The sequence below is a fragment of the Dunckerocampus dactyliophorus genome, chromosome 11, assembly GCF_027744805.1.
Source record: "Dunckerocampus dactyliophorus isolate RoL2022-P2 chromosome 11, RoL_Ddac_1.1, whole genome shotgun sequence".
Taxonomy (NCBI): domain Eukaryota; kingdom Metazoa; phylum Chordata; class Actinopteri; order Syngnathiformes; family Syngnathidae; genus Dunckerocampus; species Dunckerocampus dactyliophorus.
In genome coordinates, this window is record NC_072829.1 from 3,910,914 (window position 1) to 3,934,920 (window position 24,007).

General features: G+C 47.0%; 4 protein-coding genes across 7 annotated transcripts; 2 read left to right on the forward strand and 2 right to left on the reverse strand.

Annotated features, from left to right (window-relative positions):
- Positions 1-333: 333 nt before the first annotated feature.
- polr2b (RNA polymerase II subunit B) lies at positions 334-7,923 on the forward strand. The gene is made up of 24 exons (XM_054792124.1): positions 334-452; positions 969-1,041; positions 1,172-1,322; positions 1,395-1,507; positions 1,600-1,819; positions 1,980-2,138; positions 2,206-2,370; positions 2,442-2,638; positions 2,703-2,822; positions 3,075-3,261; positions 3,535-3,678; positions 3,785-3,924; positions 4,008-4,119; positions 4,197-4,351; positions 4,423-4,621; positions 5,593-5,761; positions 5,840-6,031; positions 6,114-6,364; positions 6,447-6,536; positions 6,605-6,712; positions 6,826-6,939; positions 7,023-7,183; positions 7,281-7,476; positions 7,570-7,923. Exons 1-24 carry the CDS (start codon positions 434-436, stop codon positions 7,657-7,659), a joined length of 3,525 nt encoding a protein of 1,174 aa, XP_054648099.1. The 5' UTR covers positions 334-433; the 3' UTR covers positions 7,660-7,923.
- igfbp7 (insulin-like growth factor binding protein 7) lies at positions 7,838-9,541 on the reverse strand. Its single transcript, XM_054792129.1, has 5 exons — positions 9,046-9,541; positions 8,531-8,640; positions 8,265-8,372; positions 8,059-8,182; positions 7,838-7,993 (listed from the first exon to the last, which is right to left on the reverse strand). Exons 1-5 carry the CDS (start codon positions 9,473-9,475, stop codon positions 7,971-7,973), a joined length of 795 nt encoding a protein of 264 aa, XP_054648104.1. The 5' UTR covers positions 9,476-9,541; the 3' UTR covers positions 7,838-7,970.
- Positions 9,542-9,620: 79 nt separating this feature from the next.
- On the reverse strand, positions 9,621-12,503 carry LOC129189930 (cytochrome c oxidase assembly protein COX18, mitochondrial). Of its 4 annotated transcripts, XM_054792128.1 has the most exons (9): positions 12,041-12,492; positions 11,901-11,949; positions 11,636-11,765; positions 11,044-11,398; positions 10,851-10,951; positions 10,625-10,779; positions 10,427-10,542; positions 10,252-10,359; positions 9,870-10,165 (listed from the first exon to the last, which is right to left on the reverse strand). In XM_054792128.1, the coding sequence occupies exons 4-9, from the start codon at positions 11,362-11,364 to the stop codon at positions 10,004-10,006; spliced, it is 963 nt and encodes a 320-aa protein (XP_054648103.1). In that variant the 5' UTR covers positions 11,365-11,398; positions 11,636-11,765; positions 11,901-11,949; positions 12,041-12,492; the 3' UTR covers positions 9,870-10,003. The 4 variants fall into 4 exon arrangements, with proteins under 4 accessions (XP_054648100.1, XP_054648102.1, XP_054648101.1 ...); XM_054792125.1 differs by lacking the exon at positions 10,427-10,542 and having other exon boundaries at positions 9,621-10,165; positions 12,041-12,503; XM_054792127.1 differs by lacking the exons at positions 10,427-10,542; positions 11,901-11,949 and having other exon boundaries at positions 9,621-10,165; positions 11,636-11,755; positions 12,041-12,503.
- On the forward strand, positions 12,038-17,829 carry selenot2 (selenoprotein T, 2). Its single transcript, XM_054792130.1, has 6 exons — positions 12,038-12,273; positions 12,837-12,947; positions 13,102-13,228; positions 13,296-13,383; positions 13,454-13,607; positions 17,364-17,829. Exons 1-5 carry the CDS (start codon positions 12,071-12,073, stop codon positions 13,573-13,575), a joined length of 651 nt encoding a protein of 216 aa, XP_054648105.1. The 5' UTR covers positions 12,038-12,070; the 3' UTR covers positions 13,576-13,607; positions 17,364-17,829.
- The last annotated feature ends 6,178 nt before the right edge of the window (positions 17,830-24,007 follow it).

The following is a 24,007-nucleotide window of genomic DNA, read 5'->3' on the forward strand; positions in this document are numbered from 1 at the left end:
ATGCGAGGCGAAAAAGGTTGAATGTTTCCATGCAGCACATACAGTCCACAAACTTTCTGCATGCCGAAAAATATCAAAGGATATAGGGGCCACTTTGATATTTTTATATATTTTTTAAGTTTGGAAAAAGGCTAGAAAAACGCCATACAGTATATAAAAATACATGTAAAGACAAAACATTAATCGTTTCAACATTTTCTCTCGTTAAAGAATTGTTGTTTTGTTGTTATGCTAATTGCAATGTATGCTCACTATTCTGAGGGCAGAGCACCGAAGCTGCAGTTTCGTTGTCTGAGCTGAGGGGGCAGCAGCGCCTTATGTAATGCATCGAATCTTCCGTAGAAGAAGAGACCGCCAGCGCGCTGTCTGATCGCGAAAACGCGTCTAGTAGCAGTCATCAGCCAGTTTCATATATCTTGTTTTGAGGCTTAAAATGTACGACCAGGACGAAGGTGAGTTGCTAGCTTTGAATACTTAAGTAGTCAACGCACGGACTGTGTACGTATACCTCACATACAGGTGCTAACGCGTAGGCTAACGTTAGCTGCAGCGCCGCCGAATGAACACAATAGCATCACAGCTACAAGCTCTTACACCGTTTCATGTGTAGATTTGTCTAAAACATGAAGCAGCACGCAGGCTAGCATTAGCGTGCTCTCAATGACTTCAAAGAGCACACATGGTAGTAATAACAATAGTAACTACATGTAAAATAACTGTGCTAACAGAAGCTAACTCACGGAGCCGAGATTTGTTAAAGCTAACATGTCAGAAAGAATGAAGACCTTTACACTGAAAGGATAGCTTTTGTCAGACTCCAAAAGTGTTGCTTGCCGCGTTTCGGTTAATTTAGGGAACAAACATGTTTACAACAATCAGTGTAACAAGCACAGTAATCTTCCAGGACTTAACTGTTTTTCTGTGGGGCATATTACCTGTTGACCATTGATTTTCATCACTGTGTTCAGATAACCAGTACGATGAAGACGATGATGAGATCACACCAGATCTTTGGCAGGAAGCTTGTTGGATCGTCATTAGGTGAAATAATCATCATGTTGATTTACAGTGTCAGAACTTTATTCTTTTATTACTTCCGCGGTTGAGACATTGGTGACCTCTGTTAGCTCTTTTTTTTTTTTTTTTTTTTAAAAAGCTGCATCTATTTCAGCTCTTACTTTGACGAGAAGGGGTTGGTGCGGCAGCAGCTGGATTCATTCGATGAGTTCATCCAGATGTCGGTGCAGAGGATCGTGGAAGATGCGCCACCCATTGACCTGCAGGCCGAAGCCCAGCACACTTCGGGCGAGGTGGAGGAGCCGGTAAGCACCTGGTCCCGGAGGTTTATTGCCAGTTCAGTGCAGGCCTTGTGATAATTGTGGCGTCCGTTGCAGCCTCGTTACCTGCTGAAGTTTGAGCAGATCTACCTGTCCAAACCCACGCACTGGGAAAGAGATGGTGCTCCATCTCCCATGATGCCTAACGAGGCCAGACTTCGAAACCTCACGTAGGTCTTGTCGGGTCTGACTATGTTCTCCTTTCCTGGTATGTCTTGGTCTGATCTAGTCCGTGCGGTCTCCTTGTGATTTCCCGCCATAGATACTCGGCCCCTCTGTATGTGGACATCACCAAGACCATCATCAAGGAGGGAGAGGACCAGCTGCAGACTCAACACCAGAAAACCTTCATAGGGAAAATACCCATCATGCTCCGCTCTACTTACTGCCTCCTGAGCAGCCTGACAGACCGTGACTTGTGTGAACTCAATGAGTGCCCGCTTGACCCTGGAGGATATTTCATCATCAACGGATCGGAGAAGGTGCGTTGTGACACGTGATCGCCTTGAGCCCTTATGTTAGGCTAAGCGTTGAAAATGATGAACCATTTCATTAAATCAATGGTTGTTGTTATTATTCTGATTAATATTAAGTGTGAACTTGATTACATTGGCTGTAAACTCGTGCATTGTTGGTGCTCAGGTGCTAATTGCTCAAGAAAAGATGGCCACCAACACAGTTTATGTGTTCGCCAAGAAGGACTCCAAGTACGCCTACACAGCCGAGTGTCGGTCCTGTTTGGAGAACTCGTCGCGTCCCACCAGCACCATCTGGGTCAGCATGATGGCCCGGGGAGGGCAGGTGAGTCGAAATGTCTGCTAGCCGCCTACACGGCCAGGACTCCTCTGATGTGTTTCTCGTCTCTCAGGGAGTGAAGAAGAGCGCCATCGGTCAGAGGATCGTGTCCACGCTGCCATACATCCGACAAGAAGTTCCTATCATCATCGTGTTCCGAGCGCTGGGCTTCGTGTCGGATCGAGACATCCTGGAACACATCATCTATGACTTTGACGACCCTGAGATGATGGAGATGGTAATTATGGCTGAGCGTGCACTCGGTCGTTCGCGCCAGGCTGACATGTGAGCTTGTTGTCATTTCTCCAGGTGAAGCCGTCCCTGGATGAAGCCTTCGTCATCCAGGAGCAGAACGTGGCCTTGAACTTTATCGGATCCAGAGGAGCCAAGCCCGGAGTGACCAAGGAGCGAAGAATCAAGTACGCCAAAGAAGTTCTGCAGAAAGAAATGCTGCCGCACGTTGGCGTCAGCGACTTCTGCGAGACCAAGAAGGCCTATTTCCTCGGGTGAGTTGATACCATTTAGCCTTCACCCCGCATCACTGTTCATTTTGTTTGTGTTTGTGCATAGGTACATGGTCCACAGGTTGCTACTCGCCGCCCTTGGCAGACGAGAGCTCGATGACAGAGATCATTATGGAAACAAGAGACTGGACCTGGCTGGCCCACTTTTGGCCTTCCTATTCAGAGGGTGAGTCTCTCAATCTCTCAAGTGTTTCGGTCCACGTGTGGAACATGGAGGTTCCTTACATCCTCCCTGTCAGTGCTTTGTTCCTGTCACTCACATTCTTGTGTAGCGTTTAGCATGTGAATGAGCGGGTAGCAGCTAACAATTGCATCCATATGAGACACTGGACGACCCCCTCCCCTACCTGCCACTCTCAGGCTCTTATTGTGAAGTACTTGCGTTTCCTGCTGCTGAGGTATCACATCATTTCTTCAGAATGTTCAAGAATCTGCTGAAGGAGATCCGAATCTACGCACAGAAGTTCATTGACAGAGGGAAGGACTTCAATCTGGAGCTCGCCATCAAGACCAGAATCATCTCAGATGGCCTCAAGTACTCGCTGGCCACCGGCAACTGGGGAGATGTCAAGAAGGCCCACCAGGCCAGAGCGGGCGTGTCCCAGGTGAGGCAGGCGTCAATACAGTGCCAAAATCAGCGCTCATAAAGACCACTCTCCTCATGCTTATGGTCTCTGAATAACTGCTCCCTGCTGCCCCCTACGCGCGCGTTGCTGAGTTTTGACACTCTGGGGACGGGTATTGAATAGAGTGGCAGTGATTGGTTACTCAGAGGCCGCGAGCGCAAGGAGAGTGGTCTTTTTGTGCGCTGATTGAGGTTTTTGTGCACGTATTTTGGCATTTTATTGATGCCTTTCCAACCGTCTCATCATTTGCAGGTGCTTAACCGCCTCACCTTCGCATCCACACTGTCCCACCTTCGCCGAGTCAACTCCCCTATCGGTCGGGACGGAAAACTGGCCAAACCCAGACAGCTGCACAACACGCTGTGGGGGATGGTGTGTCCGGCTGAAACCCCTGAGGTGAGCGTTGTCACACCCCCAAGTGTACACAACATACCACACCATGAACAAAAGAACCCAAACCACCACAATGTTATTTGATCGGTTGGTTGACTGGATGGTTCAGGGTCATGCTGTAGGCTTGGTGAAGAATCTCGCCCTGATGGCTTACATCTCTGTGGGATCTCAACCGTCTCCCATCCTGGAGTTTCTGGAGGAGTGGAGTATGGAGAACCTGGAAGAGATCTCTCCCGCTGCCATCGCAGAGTCAGTGCCCAGCACATGCACACGCGCTTTTACTGTAGGATGACACCCGCAGCAAGTGTGAGCATATTTGTGTAACCTTGCAGTGCTACCAAGATCTTCGTCAATGGCTGCTGGGTGGGCATACACAAAGATCCCGAACAGCTGATGAACACCCTGAGGAAGCTGCGGCGTCAGATGGACATCATCGTGTCCGAGGTAACACCTGTTTCTCAACGACGCCTTGTGCGCGTTAAATTGGCAACTACGTCTCTTCACCTGTCGGAATGTCGCAGGTGTCCATGATCCGAGACATCAGAGAGCGTGAGATCCGAATCTACACGGATGCGGGGCGGATCTGCAGACCGCTTCTGATTGTGGAAAAACAGAAGCTGTTGCTGAAGAGACGGCACATCGACCAACTTAAAGAGCGGGAGTACAACAACTACAGGTGAGCCGCTGGTTCCGCAGGCGAGCCACAGGGAGCGGGTCCACGTGATCAGGATTTTCTTCCCCTTTTAGCTGGCAGGACCTGGTAGCGAGCGGTGTAGTGGAGTACATCGACACGCTGGAGGAGGAGACTGTGATGTTGGCCATGACCCCTGATGATCTTCAGGAGAAGGGCGTGGCTTACTGCTCCACCTACACTCACTGTGAGATCCACCCGTCCATGATCCTGGGAGTGTGTGCATCCATCATTCCTTTTCCTGATCACAACCAGGTGGGATTTGCCGTCATTCTTGTCCAAGTCGGATGTTTGGAACAGAAGCTTAGTTTGGGAATAATGTGGTAATCTTCCCAAGGGTCTAAGGGCCCACTTCTCACTTAAACTTGGCTAGTGTGAGTGAGCTGATTCCATGCAGGCACACTTGTGTGCAAAGTCGCTGTGTCATAGTAACGCCACGGCAGCATCATAACTGACAAAATCCAAACTATAAATATACAGAGACTCAAAATAATTCACAAAATAAATCAAACACACAGAGTGCTTGCTCACCCGTTGCTACATGCGTGTGCATTGACTACATTTGTGTTGATGTAATTAATGCAACTGATGCTCTGCGAAAATGATGACAGCACAAAATATATACAGTAATCCCTTGCCACTTTGCACTTCAAATTTTGTGGCTTCATTTTTATACATACAGTACACACAGTACATATAATGTATTAAATCATGCTGTTTTGTGGTTAAATATGTCAAATTATTAGTCAAAATATGCGTATTTAAGCTAATTTTACATATTTTTCTGCCTAAATTAAGCAGTTTCACACACAAAAATGGCTGAATTAACTTAAATATAAAATAATGCATTAAGAAGAGTCATGAATGACATCTGTTATTCTACACTGGTCACTAGGTGTCAGTAATGTTACTGTAATATTCGGTGAGACACACACCAGACTTGGCAGCCAGAACAACAGGTTTTTACTGCTGGATTGATCGATCTCCCAGCAGGCACAATAATCCCTAACAGGGTTACTGTCACGGCCGTAGCTCACACTTGTCATTTAATTAATGCGATCACCCCTCTTGCAAGTAACTAAAAGTAATTAATGACAACGGCAACCGTGTACAGAATAAATAATCAGATTGACTCAAAATAAGACTGGAAATAATCCACATGGGACAATGGGACAAGCAAACAGTCCATCAAAGTAGTATGAATGGTCTCTTGTTTTGACATTCAGTCTCCCAGAAATACGTACCAGTCGGCTATGGGCAAACAGGCCATGGGCGTCTACATCACCAACTTCCATGTACGAATGGACACGCTGGCACACGTGTTGTACTACCCTCAGAAGCCGCTGGTCACCACGCGCTCCATGGAGTACCTGCGCTTCCGAGAGCTGCCAGCAGGTACGAACTGATGGAAGCCACTCACCGAAGAACAGGCGCAGCTCATTGCTCTCTAACTGGGAGCCTCCTGCTCTTCAGGGATCAATTCCATCGTGGCCATCGCCTCCTACACGGGCTACAACCAGGAGGACTCTGTGATCATGAACCGGTCGGCAGTGGACCGGGGCTTCTTCAGATCGGTTTTCTACCGATCCTACAAGGAACAGGAGTCAAAGAAAGGCTTCGATCAGGAGGAGATCTTTGAGAAACCCACACGAGAAACCTGTCAGGGTGAGAAGTAAAAGAATTTGACCTCATGTGACGCTGCCTCTGGTTCCTCTACGTGGAGATGCAAATGTCTCTCTGTGTCTAGGGATGAGACACGCCATCTATGATAAACTGGATGATGACGGGCTCATTGCGCCCGGCGTTCGCGTGTCCGGCGAGGACGTGATCATCGGCAAAACCGTCACGCTACCGGAGAACGACGACGAACTCGACAGCACCAACAGACGCTACACCAAGAGGGACTGCAGCACCTTCCTGAGAACTAGCGAGACCGGCATCGTGGACCAGGTGATGGTGACCCTGAATCAGGAGGGCTACAAATTCTGCAAAATCCGGGTGAGACCACATGTGATGAAATGTAACTTTTTTTTTTTTTTGGTCCCCGTCTTTAACATCTCCAACATTTGTGACCCGCCAGGTTCGCTCGGTCCGAATTCCTCAAATTGGAGACAAGTTTGCTAGCAGGCACGGACAGAAGGGAACCTGTGGAATCCAGTACAGACAAGAGGTAGACAGGAACGATGTCGTCAGCAGCCACGAAGCGGATGTGTTTGTAATGATTGTTTTGTTTTGAAGGACATGCCGTTCACGTGCGAAGGAATCACACCTGACATCATCATCAATCCTCACGCCATCCCGTCCAGAATGACAGTCGGCCATCTGATCGAGTGTCTGCAGGGCAAGGTGACATCAATCGCCACAGGATACTCATGACATCATCACGCACGCACGTAATCCTTCTTCCATAAACAATGCTTTTATTTTGACAGTGAGGCATCCTTATTTGCTCTCTGCAGGTTTCTGCAAACAAAGGCGAGATTGGCGACGCCACGCCCTTCAACGATGCCGTCAACGTGCAGAAGGTGTCCAACCTGCTGTCAGAATACGGATACCATCTGAGAGGAAACGAGGTCAAGACCACCCGTCTCCTACGGTGCTCTTCAAGTGGACAACCAACTGATTGATCAATTGTTTGACTGATTGCTGTGTTCAGGTGCTATATAACGGCTTCACAGGGCGCAAGTTGACGTCGCAGATCTTCATTGGCCCGACGTACTATCAACGCCTCAAACACATGGTGGACGACAAGATCCACTCCAGGGCCCGTGGCCCCGTCCAGATCCTCAACAGACAGCCCATGGAGGGGCGATCGCGGTGAGGCACGCACGCACGCACGCACGCACACTCAATCTTGTATGTTTCCGTCTGACCTGTGTGTGTGTGTGTGTGTGTGTGTGTGTCACGTGCGCAGTGATGGCGGCCTGCGATTCGGGGAGATGGAGCGCGACTGTCAGATTGCTCACGGTGCCGCTCAGTTCCTCCGAGAGCGTCTCTTTGAGGCGTCTGATCCTTATCAAGTGCACGTGTGCAACTTGTGCGGACTTATAGCCATCGCCAACACACGCACGCACACGTACGAATGTCGCGGCTGTCGCAACAAGACACAGGTAACACACACGACAACAGCACGCGCACACACACACACACACACACAGGTGATCACGTGATCCCTCACGCATAACCTCCGCTGTCTGTTTCAGATCTCGCTGGTGCGGATGCCGTACGCGTGTAAACTTCTTTTCCAGGAGTTGATGTCTATGAGCATTGCTCCACGTATGATGACATCATAGAGCGGCCTCGACCAATCAGACACCTTCTGGCAGATGGATTGGTTTTTATTTTCCTAAAAGTCCTCTTTTTTTGTGTTGTTTTTTTGCAAATGAGAATAAAAGTGTTTGTCATTTATTGATCTGCTGATTGATGACCCTCATGTGGTGTGGAGTGTTAACTGCACACCAACTTGTCAGCTTTATTGATGAACTGTTTATTGATAATATATAGTGAGGGTGTCTACAAATAAAAGTGGCTTCTATATGCCAGGAAAGGTGTTTAAAGAAGAGAGAATAAATGTGAGGGTGATCCAAGGATGAAGATCAGCTGCTCACAGTTCTTCTTCCTTCATCACTGGAAAGAAATTACATCTGTGGTGAGTGAGTCATTGTTATTTTCACCGACCAGTCAGCTGTTACCTTTCTTGACGACATCATCGATGGACTCCACCACGTGAATGGATCCAACAGCCGACGCTTCACCTTTCGCGTTAGTGGCGTGGCACTCATAAGAACCCTCCTCCTCTTCAGTGAGTGGTGAGATCTGACAGATTAAAGGTGTTGGCCATGAATGGCCTGAAAGAAAAACCTTTTCATGATTTCTTTGTGTTTGAAGCAGAACAGACCAGAACCCAGCCAGTCACTTGATGTTTCTCTGGTCCTCCTCGGGTCTGGATGGCCAGGTTGTCTCGGTCCCCGGGAAGAAGCTCCACCCTCTTCTTCCCAGCGATCACCTATTGGGAGGACAACACCATCATGGGTCAATCTCGCTCACGCACCTTGCTTAGACCTTTTCCGCGTGACTCCACTTCCATTACTTGATGTTCTTAATTATTCATTTGGAAGAAGGAAGTCTGAGCATGTAGAGTGTTGTTTTCAATGAGCGGTGTACCTTCCTCCAGGTGAGCACAGGTGTGGGCACGCCCACCGCCTCGCAGCTGAGGTACACTTGAGCGCCACTCACGTTGAAAACGCTCCCCGGAGGAGTCACAATAAGCGGAGCTGCACAGACACGATCAGACAGGTCAGCAGGAATTCTGTTTGGTCTGAGCGCGCTCGGTGTGGAATTCCGTGTTTGGATGAGGATGAAGAGGATAAACGCTGACGTTCCGCCTCGACGAACAACATGAGTCAACATGCTGGCTGGCTGGGAAGAAACACCGCCAGCGTTCTTTCTGCGCCCACGTCACTTATTGTTGCAGTCAAGTACGGCAACTTAGCTTAGCATTATGCACATTTTGTCAACATGTTTGCTCCAAAGACAACGAAAAAGAGGAGTGACACCTCCCTCGGCGTCCCAACCCTTTCCTCTCTAGCAGGCGTTAGCATGACCTTTGAACCGCCCCTTCCTCTAGCAGGTGTCAGCGTGACCCTTGCCCCGCCCCCTCCGCTTGCAGGTGCTCTCACCTGAGGCGCAGCGTCCTTTGTTGCGGACAGTGACTTCCTCTTGTCCGTCTTTCTGCGCGCGCACACTGGCACGCTTCAGCGCGCACGCACTCGCGTACGTGACGCCGTCGGTGCCGCAGACCTGGTAGTTGTTCTTACACACGCACACGCCCAGCTTGCTCTTTTTGTCCTCGGAAGCCCGGACGCACTCCAGCCCGGACCCGCAGCGGCGTGTTGCCGCACGGCGGCCTCCACATTGCTCTCCCTCCGCCGCTGCGCACAGCTCGCAACAGCCGCAGGGGTCCAGAACCGAACCGGCGGGGCACCCCGTGGCCGGGAGAGGGGTGCACTGGGCTGGGTCACAGGGTCCGCATTCAGGTGCCGCCAATGCCTGGGCCGAGAGGATGGACACAAGCGGAACCAGACACGCAAAGACAAAATTGGACTTCATGATGTTCTCCGATGTGGACTGGACCAATGATCAGAAGCTTCTGCCAAGGGAATGGAACCGGGGAGGTTCTGGGCTCCAGACTCCGCCTCATGGGATGAGGGTGTGTGTTGGAAAGGAGGGGGTATCTATGATGTGATGCCAGACAACAGCTTTCTTTCAAAGAATGTTGCTGACACACACACACACACACACGCACATACCTTTTATCTTCATTATGTTTTTCTTAACAGGGCAAGGAAGCTGGTCCAGAACTTTCTTCTGTTTGTGCACGAAAATCAGTCACAGTAGTTACACACATACAGGTACTACACAAATACACACAATGCTGTCCATGAGCAACAATGGAGACAACCAGTTTGTCCCAGAGGGAAAAAAAAAAGTTTCTCATTAAGAAAACAGGAAATGTTTGCGGGTCAAAGTTGATTTTTATTGTCTGCTGTTGGAAGAGATGCAGTGGACAGGAAATGAAGTTCTGGCTCGGGTCAACGAGTCCTCTTGATGTCCAACAGCCCACATTGGACTTCCTGTTTACTTGCGATACTTGCTGATAAAAGCGGCGAGGAGGTCCTTGTATGGCGTGTTGGAGCGTTGTGTAGGAACTTTGAGGAGCCTGTGGAGGGCAGGGGAACGAAGGAGCAGATTGTGACAGAGCCCCACCAGGCTGGAGGAGAACCAGTAGAGTGCCATGGACTGGAGGGAGGGGGAGCACATCCATATTAGGTCTTCATCAACTCTCAAAAGTTCAGCTCACCAAGTCCGACCGGACCAGAACTCACCGAGGGGACGGTGGTGGCGATGGGGATCATGAGCAAGGAGAAGCCTCGCATGGCGTTGGTCACAAACTTGTAAAGAGAAGAGGTTTTGGACCTCTGGAGGGAAAAGATCTGAAGAAGAAAACAGACATCATTATGATTATCTGGTCATATGAGCTAGCAGCTGTCAGTCCCACACCTCCACAATGAGCAGGTTGGTCAGGCCCAGAGAAAGTGGGAGGAGCCAGGTGGTGTCAGGTGCTGTGAGGTCAGTAAACCACAGAGCACCCCCTGTCATCAGATCAGGCCACACCGCTGCAACAGACGCACAGTCTACCTATAAGTAACAGACCGGGAGCTAACTGATCTGCATGGACCCAGGTCCTGCCAGACTCACCTGATTCTTCCAGGCTCAGGTTCCGGAGGGCCAGGGACAGGCTGATCCACAGGGGCAGCTGGACCCAGACCAGCAGGCTGGCTTTGAACGGGTGACAGTTGTCCCTGACGTACAGCTGAGACACCAGGCGGCGCAGATTCTTCCGGAACTGGAACCTGAACAGGAAGAAGACCCTTCCAGTGAAATAACAAGAAGACCAACGAGGGACTCGCCCCACTCTCCTTACCGACTCTGTTTTTCTGTCCAACCTCTTTCCTTTGCTCGCAAGGACACTTCGTATCGAAGCCTCTTGGCCAGCTCGGAGATCTCCAACTGGAGCGCCTCCACCTGCATGTTGCCGTGGTTACGGACAGGGAGCCACGGATGAAAAAGGCCAGTACACAAAAAAAAAAATGTTGGATGTTCCAGGCAATGCTTACCTTGCCGATGATGAGGAGCTGGTAGGCGGCCAGCGGCAGCGTGACGAGCGTCCTGATGGACAGCGTGCTGACGGCGATGCTGAGCCACCACGGCAGACCGCTGGCCTGCTGCACATGAACCAGGAAGTCTTCAGCCAGGTGAACAGGAGCCGAGTGAGACACCTGGTGGTACCATCCAGATGCAGCGTCCCCAGAGGAGAGCTGCCGTCGCGCTGAGCTGTCGGAGTGAGCGGCAGGAGGCGGAGATTTCCTGAGGAACGCAGCGCCACAGGCAGTTCTGGCGGAAAGCCGCAGGAGGCGAACCCCCTCCAGAGCCAGCATGGTGGCACCCCCTGCTCCTAAAACATGTGTTGATCTTCACAAAATGGAAGTTAATTTGAATGGTTTGCGTCAGACAAATGTAAAACATTGTTAAATACTGACAAACTGAAATGTTTGCCAACATTCAGCTTCATCTCATGAATGTTGAACTGTGACGTCACCAGACGGCTCACCTGTTCGCGTTTTTAAAATGAATATTGACGTGTCGGATTTACAATGTACAACAAAACAGATCAAAATAGGACTAACATTAACAAATGAGCAAACCTACATTGATTAAACATGGTATTCCTTCTGAGGGTTCTGTTCGAGGGCGTTCTGGTCACTTTTCTCCACTGTCAGCAGTCAGTTGTATGCAGACATGTCGCATCTTTGATGACGTCATCAGTTTCTTCGGGCGACTAAATGTGGCGTTTTCAAAGCGATATTAACAAAAACACAGAAAAGAAACAGTACGTTCATGAAGAGTTAAAAGGAAGCAATAAGTTGTTATTCAGTCAGATAACACATTTACTTTAAAAATTGTGCTAACTCACCAGAGGATGATTAGTGAAAATACAGGACTCACTCGTCGATTAAGTGTATCTTTCAGAAAGAAAACGTAAGGTCATAAAATACAAAATGTCTACAATGAATTAGGAATGACGGACTGGATAACACATTTATATTAACGTACAAAGGCGGAAGTGGAACACAGCCACACAAGATGGCGGAGTACAGCCAGGCAGGGCTCGTCGGGGCTCTGCTGCTCTTCACGGCTCTCACACTCCGGGACGTGTATGTCGGAAGGTCGAGTCCGCAGCAGGCCAGCGGTCCCGGCCTGTCAGTGGACATGAAGCGGGAGATGGAGCCCAGCAAAGCTGCCAAGTCGACCCTCTACAGCGGGCCTGTGCTCAGATTCCAATACTGGTGAGCTAGCGGCGTGGTGGCAGTTAGCATGAAGACAAACCACCTCCAAACAAACATTTACTCAGTGAGCACATAATACTGTAGCTCTTGTAATCCGCGTATCAAGCTAGGCCAGCAACCCGATTAAGTCATGAATGGAGTACAAAAGTAGTCTTTCTCTCGTCGCCTACACAAACATACATTGCGATGGACTTGAGTGATTAGAGGCATTTCGGCTCACAAGAGAGTCGAATATTTCGGCTCGCAGATGGCTTCTTAGATTTTTTTGTTCATTAATTTTTTTTACTAAAATAAAATAAAATGATGTTTCAAATGAATTACGAATGTACGTTACACCAAACGTTGATTACTTTCATGGCCACTTCAAAGAGCCTTTTCGTTTGTGGCTGACACACCACAGATGGGCATGGATTTAGGTCAGGATACCAACCAACGACCATCTCATGGGTTTCAGTCAGTAACGTCTGTCCATCAAATTGTCTACTCTGATCCTGGACAAATACATGGACCCTTTTCTGATTTTACTATGCATTAAATTGTTGGCTGACTGTGTGTGTTTGTAGTATCTCCTGAGGCTACAGTAAAGCGTTCCAGGAGTACTCGCGGGCCATCAGCCAGCTGTACCCGGACATGCGCATTGAGGGAGAAAACTACCCCCCCACCCGTTTCAACAGGTGACTTGAACCTATGATGATTAACTTGTAACTCTTATTAAAGCATGCACAGTTATGCTCCAGCATGCTGCTACTTTTATGTACAGTACATATGTGCACATATTTGCCACAAGAACCTTATTGAAGCTTCAGCTGGCATCTGTTGTGTCTTCAGGATTGTTGGCAACCTGATCTCCTACGTGAAGCTTCTCTCCATCATGGTGATTGTCAGTGGTCAGAACGTGTTCGCCATGCTTGGCATCAACACGCCCAGGGCGTGGACCTGGAGTCAGGACAACAAGGTGGGTGGTTACCTGGGCAACAGTTCATCCAGACATGTCCCAGACTCACTCCGACTGTCTTTGTCAGATCTTCTCCTGTCTGATGGCCTTCTTCCTCTGTAACATGATGGAGACGCACTTCCTGTCCACTGGAGCCTTTGAAGTTACTCTCAATGGTGTGTTATGATTGGTCAATGACCTCATATCAAACACTCACTCTGGTTGGTTTTCTTGGTGCCACCTCAGATGTTCCCATCTGGTCGAAGCTTCAGTCGGGTTACGTGCCAAACATCCGGGAGATCTTCCAGATCCTTGACAACCACCTGAAGATGAACCAGGTGGATTCCACAAGCTTCTCCACGGTTTAGAACTTTGATGGAGGTCAACAAGGCAACAGCAGGTGACGTTTTGCTCTATTCATTTTAGAAGCTCTTTCAGCTGCAAACGATGAAAAGAGTTGTCCCTTGTTTATCGCTAGGCATCGTTTGAATTTGAGCAATTCTGGTTCTGATTCCTCGTTTCGATTTAGGTTCCGAACGATTCTCGTTTCTGATTGTTCTCATAGGTGGGGTCATATAAGTGTGCATGGCTTAAATGACGGCGCTAACCAAACTTTTTGGATGAAATGCCTCCGTGAGTTAAAAAAATAAAATAAAAGAAATAACTTTTTATGCATGCCTTTACGATGAATTTCTCGCAGGGCTATTTTCAACCAATATAAAAATATCAAACCATTGAACTTAAACATAAATGTTCTGAAGTCACTTGAAATAGGGGTACACGTTCACAAATTATTTTTATTTTTGAAAAGCTCATGAAAAAACAATTACACATATCCTGTTGTTTATGTGTTGGAGATTGTCTTATGATGCAGAAGAGACAAAGTGTAACTTAGCCATGTTACTGAGTTCTTACTAACCTGCTTGCAGAATATCAAACAAGTACGGTGAATGGAGTAGCACTTCCTGGCTAAAGCTAGCATTGTCAGGTCGTTTGTGTATGAAAAAGTACACAGCCTTACCTTAGCTGGATATTTGAGTTGGTCACCGTGGTGGTGCACCCTCCTCCTTTACATGACAAGTTGGTGTTGCAAATGTTGCACTGCACTTTCAAATTTGCGAGCGCCGTCGCACACTGTTAATGGATGAACACAAATGCTTCCTGACGGTGGTTCTTCGTTGGTGTTCGCCGGCTTCTTCTTTGTTGGTGTTTTGGGCGCCACACACAGGAGGCCACATCGCCTCTACTCCATTTTGAATGCAACCTGCGCGATAGGGCGAGTATAGCGTGGCAAAGTCCAGGTTGTGTCCATGAGCGTCTTCGTGCACATGCTGGCTTGCGATGTGATCCCAGGAGGTTGAAAAATGTTCAACTTTTCATCGCTGTCGCCCAGACGAGGACCAATCAGCGGGACTTTGATTGATCGACCAGTGAGCGGACAGGTTGCTAATCAGTACGTTATACTTGCCGTGTCAGATTTCCCAGAGCGATTTGACATTTCTAAAAAATAATAAAGAGATATGATTTGAGGGGAAAAAAAAGCTGTATGAGAACTCGTCGGTGTCAGAGTAAACGTATCGGGTAAGTTTGCATTCATTTTACACGGACATTTATGTAAGTTTATCTTCCATGCTAGCAAGATCCGGTACTAGTAAGAGTACTCGATCAACACCAGTTGCTTTTCCTCCTCTGAACTACTTTGATACCCCCAAATTCCCTCCACATTCGACAGCCAATCAAAACCGGGGGAGACTCGAATAATTCGCTCTCGATGTGAACACGTCGCTCACGGCTGTCGCTGGTCACAGCCCCTCGTCGCCTCCCGTGTGCAGGGTTTGTCAGGCGTTGGCGATGAGTTTCGTCAATCGCAGTTGTTTGTCGCCTCCCGTGTGTTGCCCTTTTCACCAGTCGGCTGGCTGGTCGATCATCGAAATGAGGAATCGAAATTTAAAAAAAAACGAACGATCCCCGATCCTGGGAGAATCGGAATGTTATTCCCGGTTCCCATCGATGCTCAATGCCCAACCCTAGTTATTGCGGGTAAGTGGTTCCAGGTCTGACCGAAATAAGTACATTTTTTAAAAGTAGGATTAATAAACAGAATATTTTTGTAGCTAGAGCATAGAAAACCTCTTTACGACTTAGTAAATGCGGGTTTTAATGATATTAGAGCCCTGTAGTCACCTTTACACTCTTATTCTTTGTTTACATCACATTGCGCAGGCTGCGGGATCACTGCAAGCACATAAGACGGCCGCCGCTAGCATCGCAAGCTAATGAGCTACCTAGTTAGCCTCTCAGTTTCCCTTTTTAAAACTTGTTTGAAACGGAGTGGGGAAGAAGGACAAAGAAGCCCAAAACTTGCCACTCCCACACGGAATGAGAAGAGAACCTTTTTTTCATTCGATCTCAGCCATGGCATGTCAGCTCGGCTCTGCTGCCTCAGTAGCCAGTCTTCATGCAGTGTGAAAAGTAATGTAATCTAACGTCCTGCCTCATAAAATTACTGACGCCTAGTGACCAGAATACTACATATAACTTGTCATTCAATAATTTTTTTACTAATAGGCCGTAGTCAACCACGAAACAGCGATCATTTATAATAAATATTTTTGACAAACCTCGATATAGTGAGGGAACGATATTGGAGCCACGATATAGCGAGGGACAACTGTAGTAGCAGCTGTAGTTAGACTTAAGAAAAAAACATTGCATTTTACATATTATATAGTCGTCCTTTGCTACATTCCGGTTCAAATATCGCTCCCTCACTCTATTGCGTTTTTTCAAAAATTAATTAATAATTGATTGCTATTTCATGGTTGACTATGGCCTCTTATTAGTCAAAAGTTATACTGTATGTAGTATTCTGACTACTAGGCGTCATTGATGACACAACATTGCTGAGACATCACATCACATTACCGTCACGCTGCATGTAGTCAGTCATGGTCTGTCCGACGTAAAAGAGTGAAAAGACATTTTCCTCCTATTCTGTGTGGAAGTAGTAAGATTTTGGCTTAAAATACATCGGAGGCCAACTAGTTGGTTGTCTCGTGTCCCTGCAGTCATCCCGTAGCCTGCACATTAGCAATGTGGAGTAAACAAAGAATAATACAGTAGACGCCCCTACAATGTAAATAATCCATTCCGAGAACCTTTATGTTATAGGGTTTTTATGTTATACGAAGCGTAAAATACATGTAAATATGCTAATCCGTTCCTTCCCAAACTCACCCCTTTGGCACTTCAAAATATTCAAAGTCCACCAAGTATGGTGGGAAAATATAAGAAAACATTAGCATAAACATAAGAGTAACATTCCAATATAAAATAAGGTAATAAATAAGATTACTGTAAATGAATAAAACTGAAAAACAAAAACAATCCTACCATTCACGAGATGTCTTGATCAGGAGCGCAAGTGGAGGAGGACGAGGACGAGGACGAGGACGAGGACGACCTGAGTCCAAACGCGACTCTAAGAGTCAGCTGGTCTCACAAACGCACACGCACTACACGATAATGCTGTGTGCAAAATTTTAATTTGTAACTTAACCTAATTGTTTAAGTTAGTTTAAGGGCGACTACGAAGAGGAAGGGAGGTTGAAGCGACAAGCCTGTCTCTCACACAAAATCACGTACATGTTGTATAAGTCAGCCAATGAGATGAGAGCGTAGGCGGTGCCCCGATAATCAGCCAATGAGAGCGTGAAGCGTCAGAAGGCGTCACCAAGTGTTAGTCTGAACTTGCAACGACTTGAGGCATTAATAAAGTTGATTGAAAGAAAAAAAAACTTGCACCGACTTTACGTTATTTGGAATTTCTTCTGTAATACGATGCAAAAACTTTACATAGATTCTTTACGTTCAGTGGAATTTACATAAAAGGAGGTTTACGCTATGTGAGGTACTACTGTAGTAGTGTAAAGGTGACAAAAGGGGTGTTATTTCATGTCTACATGGCTCTAATGGTAAAAATGTATTAGTAAAGTCCTAAAAAAAATTCTGTGATCTAACTACGAAAATATTGTATTTATTAATATTCTATCCTACTTTGCTGAAATTCACTTACCGCGGTCAGGTCAGGTCTGGAGCCAATTAACAAGATGACTGTACAAAAAACGAACCATCTCAGATGTCTGTTTGTGTTCAGGTGTCCTGGCTAAGCGGGGCGATCAGCCGTTGGTATCCATGAAGGTTCGGTCTTAAAGCAGACTCTGCGGGACTGAACCGGAAGTTTCCCGCCAATCGACGGAGCGCCTCCCACCACCAGGTCACAGCTCAGCACTCGAGTGACCGAGGTTGTCCTTCTTTGTCATATATTTATTTTGTTTGAATCTTGAGAAAATGATGGTAACTCGTGTTAGCCTCACGACATCTACTACAGACCGTACAAAAAGTGTCAATCATGTTTAAAGTGACCAGCGAAAACAGCTGAGTTTTCAAATTTTCCCTGCTGTCTTTTTGTGGGGGTGGAGCCTAAAACAACAATGAAAGTCTTGAAAGACATGCAGCGGCCTCCTACTTGGAACACTCTAGGTTCTACTGGACTGACATCCTTTCAATTCTTGACTTAAAAAGTGATGATTTTTGGAAATAAATGATGATTGACATGATGAAATGAACTTGCTGGACTTTATGAGCCTTTAGATATCAGCTGCATGCTAATTACCATATATACATACAAATACACACATACATACACGAACAATCAGATATTGACATCGTAAGAGTAATATTGGCCATGTGGCAATATATATATACACACGCTGCTCAAAAAAATTAGAGGAACACTTCGAAAACACATCAGATCTAAACTGGGGGAAAAATGATCTTGAAGATCTTTCCTGATAATAAGTGGGTGATGTATTAGTAACAAAATGATGCCATATCATTTGATAGAAATGAAAATGATCACCCTATAGAGGGGGGAAATCAAAGACACCCCAAAAATGATGCAGCCCACAGGTCTATTTTGCTAAAATGTCATTGTAGCAACTCAAAATGATTCTCAGTAGTTTGTGTGGCCCCCACGTGCTTGTACGCATGCCTGACAACGTCGGGGCATGCTCCTAATGAGACTACGGATGGTGTCCTGGGGGATCTCCTCCCAGATCTGGACCAGGGCATCACTGCGGTACCTGGACGCATGGAGGAGATTCCAGGAGACAGGTAGTTACTCCAGGAGAGCTGGACAGGGCCATAGAAGGTCCTTCAACCCTCAGCAGGATCGGTATCTGCTCCTTTGTGCAAGGAGGAACAGTATGAGCACTGCCAGAGCCCTACAAAATGACCTCCAGCAGGCCACTGGTGTGAATGTTTCTGACCAAACAATCAGAAACAGGCTCCATGAGGGTGGCCTGAGGGCCCGACGTCCTGTAGTGGGCCCTGTGCTCACTGCCCAGCACCGTAGAGCTCGATTGGCATTTGCCATAGACCACCAGAATTGGCAACTACACCACTGGTGCCCTGTGCTCTTCCCTGATGAGAGCAAGTTCAACCTGAGCACATGCGACAGACGTGAAAGGGTCTGGAGATGCCGTGGAGAACGTTATGCTGCCTGCAACATCATTCAGCATGACCGCTTTGGTGGTGGGTCAGTGATGGTCTGGGGAGGCATATCCCTGGAAGGACGCACAGACCTCTACAGGTTAGATAACGGCACCCTGACTGCTATTAGGTACCGGGATGAAATCCTTGGACCCATTGTCAGAACCTACGCTGGTGCAGTAGGACCTGGGTTTCTCCTGGTCCACGACAATGCCCGACCTCATGTGGCTAGTGTATGCAGGTAGTTCCTGGAGGATGAAGGAATTGATACCATTGACTGGCCCCCACGTTCACCTGACCTAAACCCAATAGAACACCTCTGGGACATTATGTTTAGGTCCATCCGGCGCCTCCAGGTTGCTCCTCAGACTGTCCAGGAGCTCATGGATGCCCTGGTCCAGATCTGGGAGGAGATCCCCCAGGACACCATCCGTAGTCTCATTAGGAGCATGCCCCGACGTTGTCAGGCATGCGTACAAGCACGTGGGGGCCACACAAACTACTGAGAATCATTTTGAGTTGCTACAATGACATTTTAGCAAAATGGACCAGTCTGCTGCATCATTTTTTCACTTTCATTTTTGGGGTGTCTTTGATTTCCCCCCTCTATAGGGTGATCATTTTCATTTCTATCAAATGATGTGGCATCATTTTGTTACTAATACATCACCCACTTATTATCAGGAAAGATATTCAAGATCATTTTCCCCCCAGTTTAGATCTGATGTGTTTTCCAAGTGTTCCTTTCATTTTTTTGAGCAGTATATATATATAATATATATATATATTTCCAAGTCACAAAAAGACATTGCAGCTGAGTGCAAAACTAGTCATGCACAAGTTTCCCAGGGACTGGGGGAACCGGGGAAGTTTAATGCGACCAAACTCATCACACATTTGAAGTGGCGTTACACAGGAAACTCCCACGGGATGACAAGAAGCCATCAGCGACAACAGAAAAGATGACCAGCCCCTGTCGGTGGTGAGTAAAGTCGGGTTTAAATGCATAACGGATGATGCAGTCAACACTGCCATCCACACAGCCCTTTCACACCTACAGGGCCAGGACACATATGTCATAATGCTATTTATAGACTATAGCTCTGCTTTTAACACAGTCAGCCCCCACAAACTCATGTGTGTGCTCCCAGAACAACACAAGCATCATTAAATTTGCGGATGACACTACAGTCATCGGTCTGATCACTGGTGGTTTTGAAACATCATACAGAAGAGAGGTGGCGGACCTCATAGCTTGGTGTCATGATAACAATCTCCATCTCAATACAGATAAGACCAAAGAGATGATCATCGACCCAAGAACAAGGGAAAAGTAGCCGCATAGACCCCTGTTTATTGATGACACAGAGGTGGAGAGGGTGAAAACCTTCAAGTTCCTTGGCACACACATCAGCGAGGACCTCACCTGGTCTCACAACACCCAACAAATTATGAAGAAGTCCCAAAGGAGACTGTACTTCCTGAGGAGACTGAGGAAATTTGGCATGTCCACCAAAATCCTTAGTTGCTTCTACAGATGTACTATCCAAAGTGTCCTTACCGCCTCCATCACTGTTTGGTACGGTAACTGTACAACACGTGATAGGAAGGCCCTCCAGCGGGTGATCAAGACCTCACAGAACATTGTTGGGCAGCCCTCCCCTCACTGCAAGACATTTATAAAACTAGAGTCCTACGCAGAACACACAACCTCATCAAGGACAGCACACATCCACAACACTCATTATTCACACTCCTACCGTCAGGCAGACGCTACAGGAGTTTGAAGTCCAGGACCACAAGGCTGGCGAACAGCTTTTACCCACAGGCCATCAGGCTTCTCAACGAAGCATTCGCACACGCCGCACGCAACACACACACACACTCACAGCACTTTATTTATTCATTTATTTGTATTATTTATCTGTATTAATGTCTCTTCTGTTGTTGTTGCTTAATTTATTGGTATTTATGTTTCTTATGTTCATATTCTTTTTCTTGTGTTTTCTTTCTTTTCTTGGGAGAATGAACAGAATAAGAATTTCATTGCATAGCATAACTGCCTGTTTTACTATGCATATGACAATAAAACTCTTGAATCTTGAATCTTGAATAATTAAGCACCACGAACCTCGCTATGTTATGCCAGTTGCCACTACATTGTGGATAAAACTATACCCCGGATGCTAAATAATTAAATGGGTCAGTTTTTCTCAAACCTACTGCTGCTGATAATTGTTGTAAGATCACTTGATGAAACCTTTTCTAACATTCCACACAACAAAATAAGTAATTAAAAAAAAAAAGATTTGTGCTGAAAAATGCATAAATCGTGCACACTGACTTCCTGTTCAGTGCAACGTAAGCTTCAAAATAAAAACACGGCAGCTTTAACCCAGATCCAACCACACCAGACGGAAGCAGCATGTTGTTATGTCCGTTAGGCAAAAGTGTTTTTTATTACAAGATGAGGACTTTGCATTTTTCACATATCAAAATGGAAGTTGATGTCAAGTCACTAATGTTTTCTTACATTCACGAGTGGTGGAAAATACAATATTGCCGTAGGCCATGTGTTTACATAACTCATTTGTTATTTTTTAATAAAAAGAAGATATCCTGAAGACTTAGGACAACAGGGAGTCTTCCAGAGAAGACGGGGAATGAAAAAAGTATGGTAATATGTTGGTAACGTGAAAAATTTCCAACACCCCTGAGGGCTAAACACCTTCTATTTTTCAATTCTAGTGATGTCCCTGGTGTCCATAACCATGTCTAAAGAGCCACAAGGATGGTCCACGTGATGCTTGTGCAGGGACGACGCCAAGAAGCGAGACGAGCAGCAGAGCCTCTGGAAAACCAAGAAAAAACCCCCACTTATTACGTTGATGAAGTTGTCACCTGGTCGTAGCAAGAGCAAGCATGCTGCAGTATTTGGACCTTGATGTCCTCTGAAGAGAAGGCGCTGTAAACTCAAAGTAAAAACCGGTTCCAGTCCACCTGCAGCATGATTGGCAGCCTCAAACGTGGAAGGAGGACATCTGCCTTGACCGACTCAAACTCACCTGCGTCTGGCTGCAGCTGCCGAACTCTTTTTGTGCTCGGCATAGCCGTCAGGCTGCACCACACCTGGAAAGGTCAGGTGTCGGATGTTGCATGTCATATGACCTGCTCTCACCTGAGCCACGCCCACCAGGCTGCTGTAGGCTGTTGACTTCCTGGATGCGCTCGCTGGTGCTTTCATGCTGAGAAGAAACGGACGTTAATGACAAGAGCTCAGATGACAAAACTGAGTGTCAGGATCTTGTCCAGGGGGGCATACTGGGGTAGAGACATGACCTTTGACCCAGATGTGGTGAGCTCTGCTCTCCGCTGCCCCCATCTGACCATCACATGTCCGCTTCTCTGGAAGGAGAGGGACCTCATAGGTGAGCAGGGGACTGCTGTCAGTCAGCTGACAGTAGCGCCAGTTGCCCTCCTCCCACCCAAAGATAATGACAGTTAGATGGAGAGATTGCAGATGCAAGACACAGCCATGGAGGAGGGGAAGGAGACGGGAAGAAGCCGCTGCTTCCCCCTCGAATGGAAGGGGAAAGAAGGAAGGGATGAGTTGTCTGTCACAGAAGGCCCAACAGGAAGTGGGAGGGAGGAAGTGGATGTTTGTGTGTTTGAGACTCTGCCTCCAGCAGGCCAGGCGCTGATGATGTCACAAGGTGGCAGTCGGGCTTTCTGTTGTCTTCCTGTTCAAAACAATTTAAAAATGACATTTACAGTCAAACCTGTCTATAGCGGCCACTAAAGGGAGACGGTAAAGGTGGCCGCTGTAGGCAGGTGGCCGTTATAGACAAGTTGACCAGTAGAGGGCACTGTGGGACTGCGGATAAAAGTTGTAAATAACGACTAGGCTTGTCGTTGTACACCACCCACAGAACAAAGCTGTGCTAGTACTGTATTGTCTTTTATGTTTGTTTTTAATATTTTGTTTTTCAATTTGGATTTAGTTGGCTGATCTTAAACTTTTTTGAAGAAATCTCACTCGTGGGCTACATATACGGAAGTGACGGGAAGTGACGGTGCGACGTCACGAGCAGGAGAGCTAGGCTAAGTGCTAGCTGTGAGTGTCGAGAGAGTTGGGAAGTGTGTGGATGTAAAGTCCTGCAGTGTTCTCCGCTGTTAATAAAGCGATTAAAGTGCATCGGCGACGTGAGTCTCTCCTTCCCCACAACAAGGGGCATTACAGTATTGACCAGTGCACATTGTCTCACACCAGGAAATAAACGGTGTCACTGTCTGCAACAAGCTCCAAAGAAGACGGCTTTTTTATGTGGAACAACTGACAGTTTGTGTGGATCTTGTGAATGATTGTGACTGAGCTAGGACTCAGTAATTAAAGTCTACACACGACGGCTTCATTGATTAAAAAACGAAACTTTTTCGTGCATGAAGCTTCTGCTTGAGTAGGCATTTTGTCCGCTATATGCGGTCAGATATTGACCAAGGGATATAAAATGGGTGGCCGCTATACACAAGGTCTATAACACGTAAATTTTCTGCGGGGGATTTTTCAGTGGCCGCTATAGGCAGGTGGACGTTCTATACAGGTGGCCGCTAAGACAGATTTGACTGTATATGGAAACAATTGAAACGTGAAGACACGTGGATCAGAACCAGTGTGAACCAAGGTGGCCAAACCACACTTCAACCTCTGAACAGAACCCAGAACCGGCCAGACCAGTGAAACTGCACCAGAACCTCAGCTGAAAGAGTTAAAAATCATCGATTACGTCATCACCTGTCCACCATCTTGGGGGCGGGACTTGGTGTGTCTGGTTTCATCAAAGGGCCAATCACATGGTCTTCATCCTGCTGAAGACCCACACACAAATGTCTCACATTCGCACGTTTTCTTGACTCAAGCAGCACGTGGACCTTAAAGGAGGTCATGTTTCACTTTTGTTCACAAGTTTCCTTCATTCATCCAAAATAGACCGGAAAGGAGTGAAGGAACATCTCAACGTGTCTTTGAGTCCGCGCCCCTTTTATCTGCTCCTGGCTCCCACTCTGGTGAGAGCTGCCGTTTGTTGGGCTTTATTCTAATTTATCATCCATTATATCATTCCAACAATCACAAATCAATCATTTCAACGCAACATAATGACATTTGAACAGGTACCTTTTTTTTTAGATTCAATAAATTTTCCTCATAAATGTGCAGAAACAATTGAGGAAAACGCTGACGATTCAAAG

Excerpts from the sequence above, each read along its gene's own strand:
- LOC129189930 (XM_054792127.1), bottom strand. The coding sequence starts at position 11,364 with ATGCTGGCTCTGGAGGGGGTTCGCCTCCTGCGGCTTTCCGCCAGAACT. Across the intron at positions 10,952-11,043 it reads AGCTCCTCATCATCGGCAAG|GTGGAGGCGCTCCAGTTGGA; the intron begins GTAAGCATTGCC and ends GGCAACATGCAG. Across the intron at positions 10,780-10,850 it reads TGGACAGAAAAACAGAGTCG|GTTCCAGTTCCGGAAGAATC; the intron begins GTAAGGAGAGTG and ends CTTCCTGTTCAG.
- polr2b (XM_054792124.1), top strand. Across the intron at positions 2,639-2,702 it reads AAGAAGGCCTATTTCCTCGG|GTACATGGTCCACAGGTTGC; the intron begins GTGAGTTGATAC and ends GTTTGTGCATAG. Across the intron at positions 3,679-3,784 it reads GTCCGGCTGAAACCCCTGAG|GGTCATGCTGTAGGCTTGGT; the intron begins GTGAGCGTTGTC and ends TGGATGGTTCAG.
- igfbp7 (XM_054792129.1), bottom strand. The coding sequence starts at position 9,475 with ATGAAGTCCAATTTTGTCTTTGCGTGTCTGGTTCCGCTTGTGTCCATC. Across the intron at positions 8,641-9,045 it reads CAAAGGACGCTGCGCCTCAG|CTCCGCTTATTGTGACTCCT; the intron begins GTGAGAGCACCT and ends GTGTCTGTGCAG. Across the intron at positions 8,373-8,530 it reads CTGTGCTCACCTGGAGGAAG|GTGATCGCTGGGAAGAAGAG; the intron begins GTACACCGCTCA and ends TCCTCCCAATAG.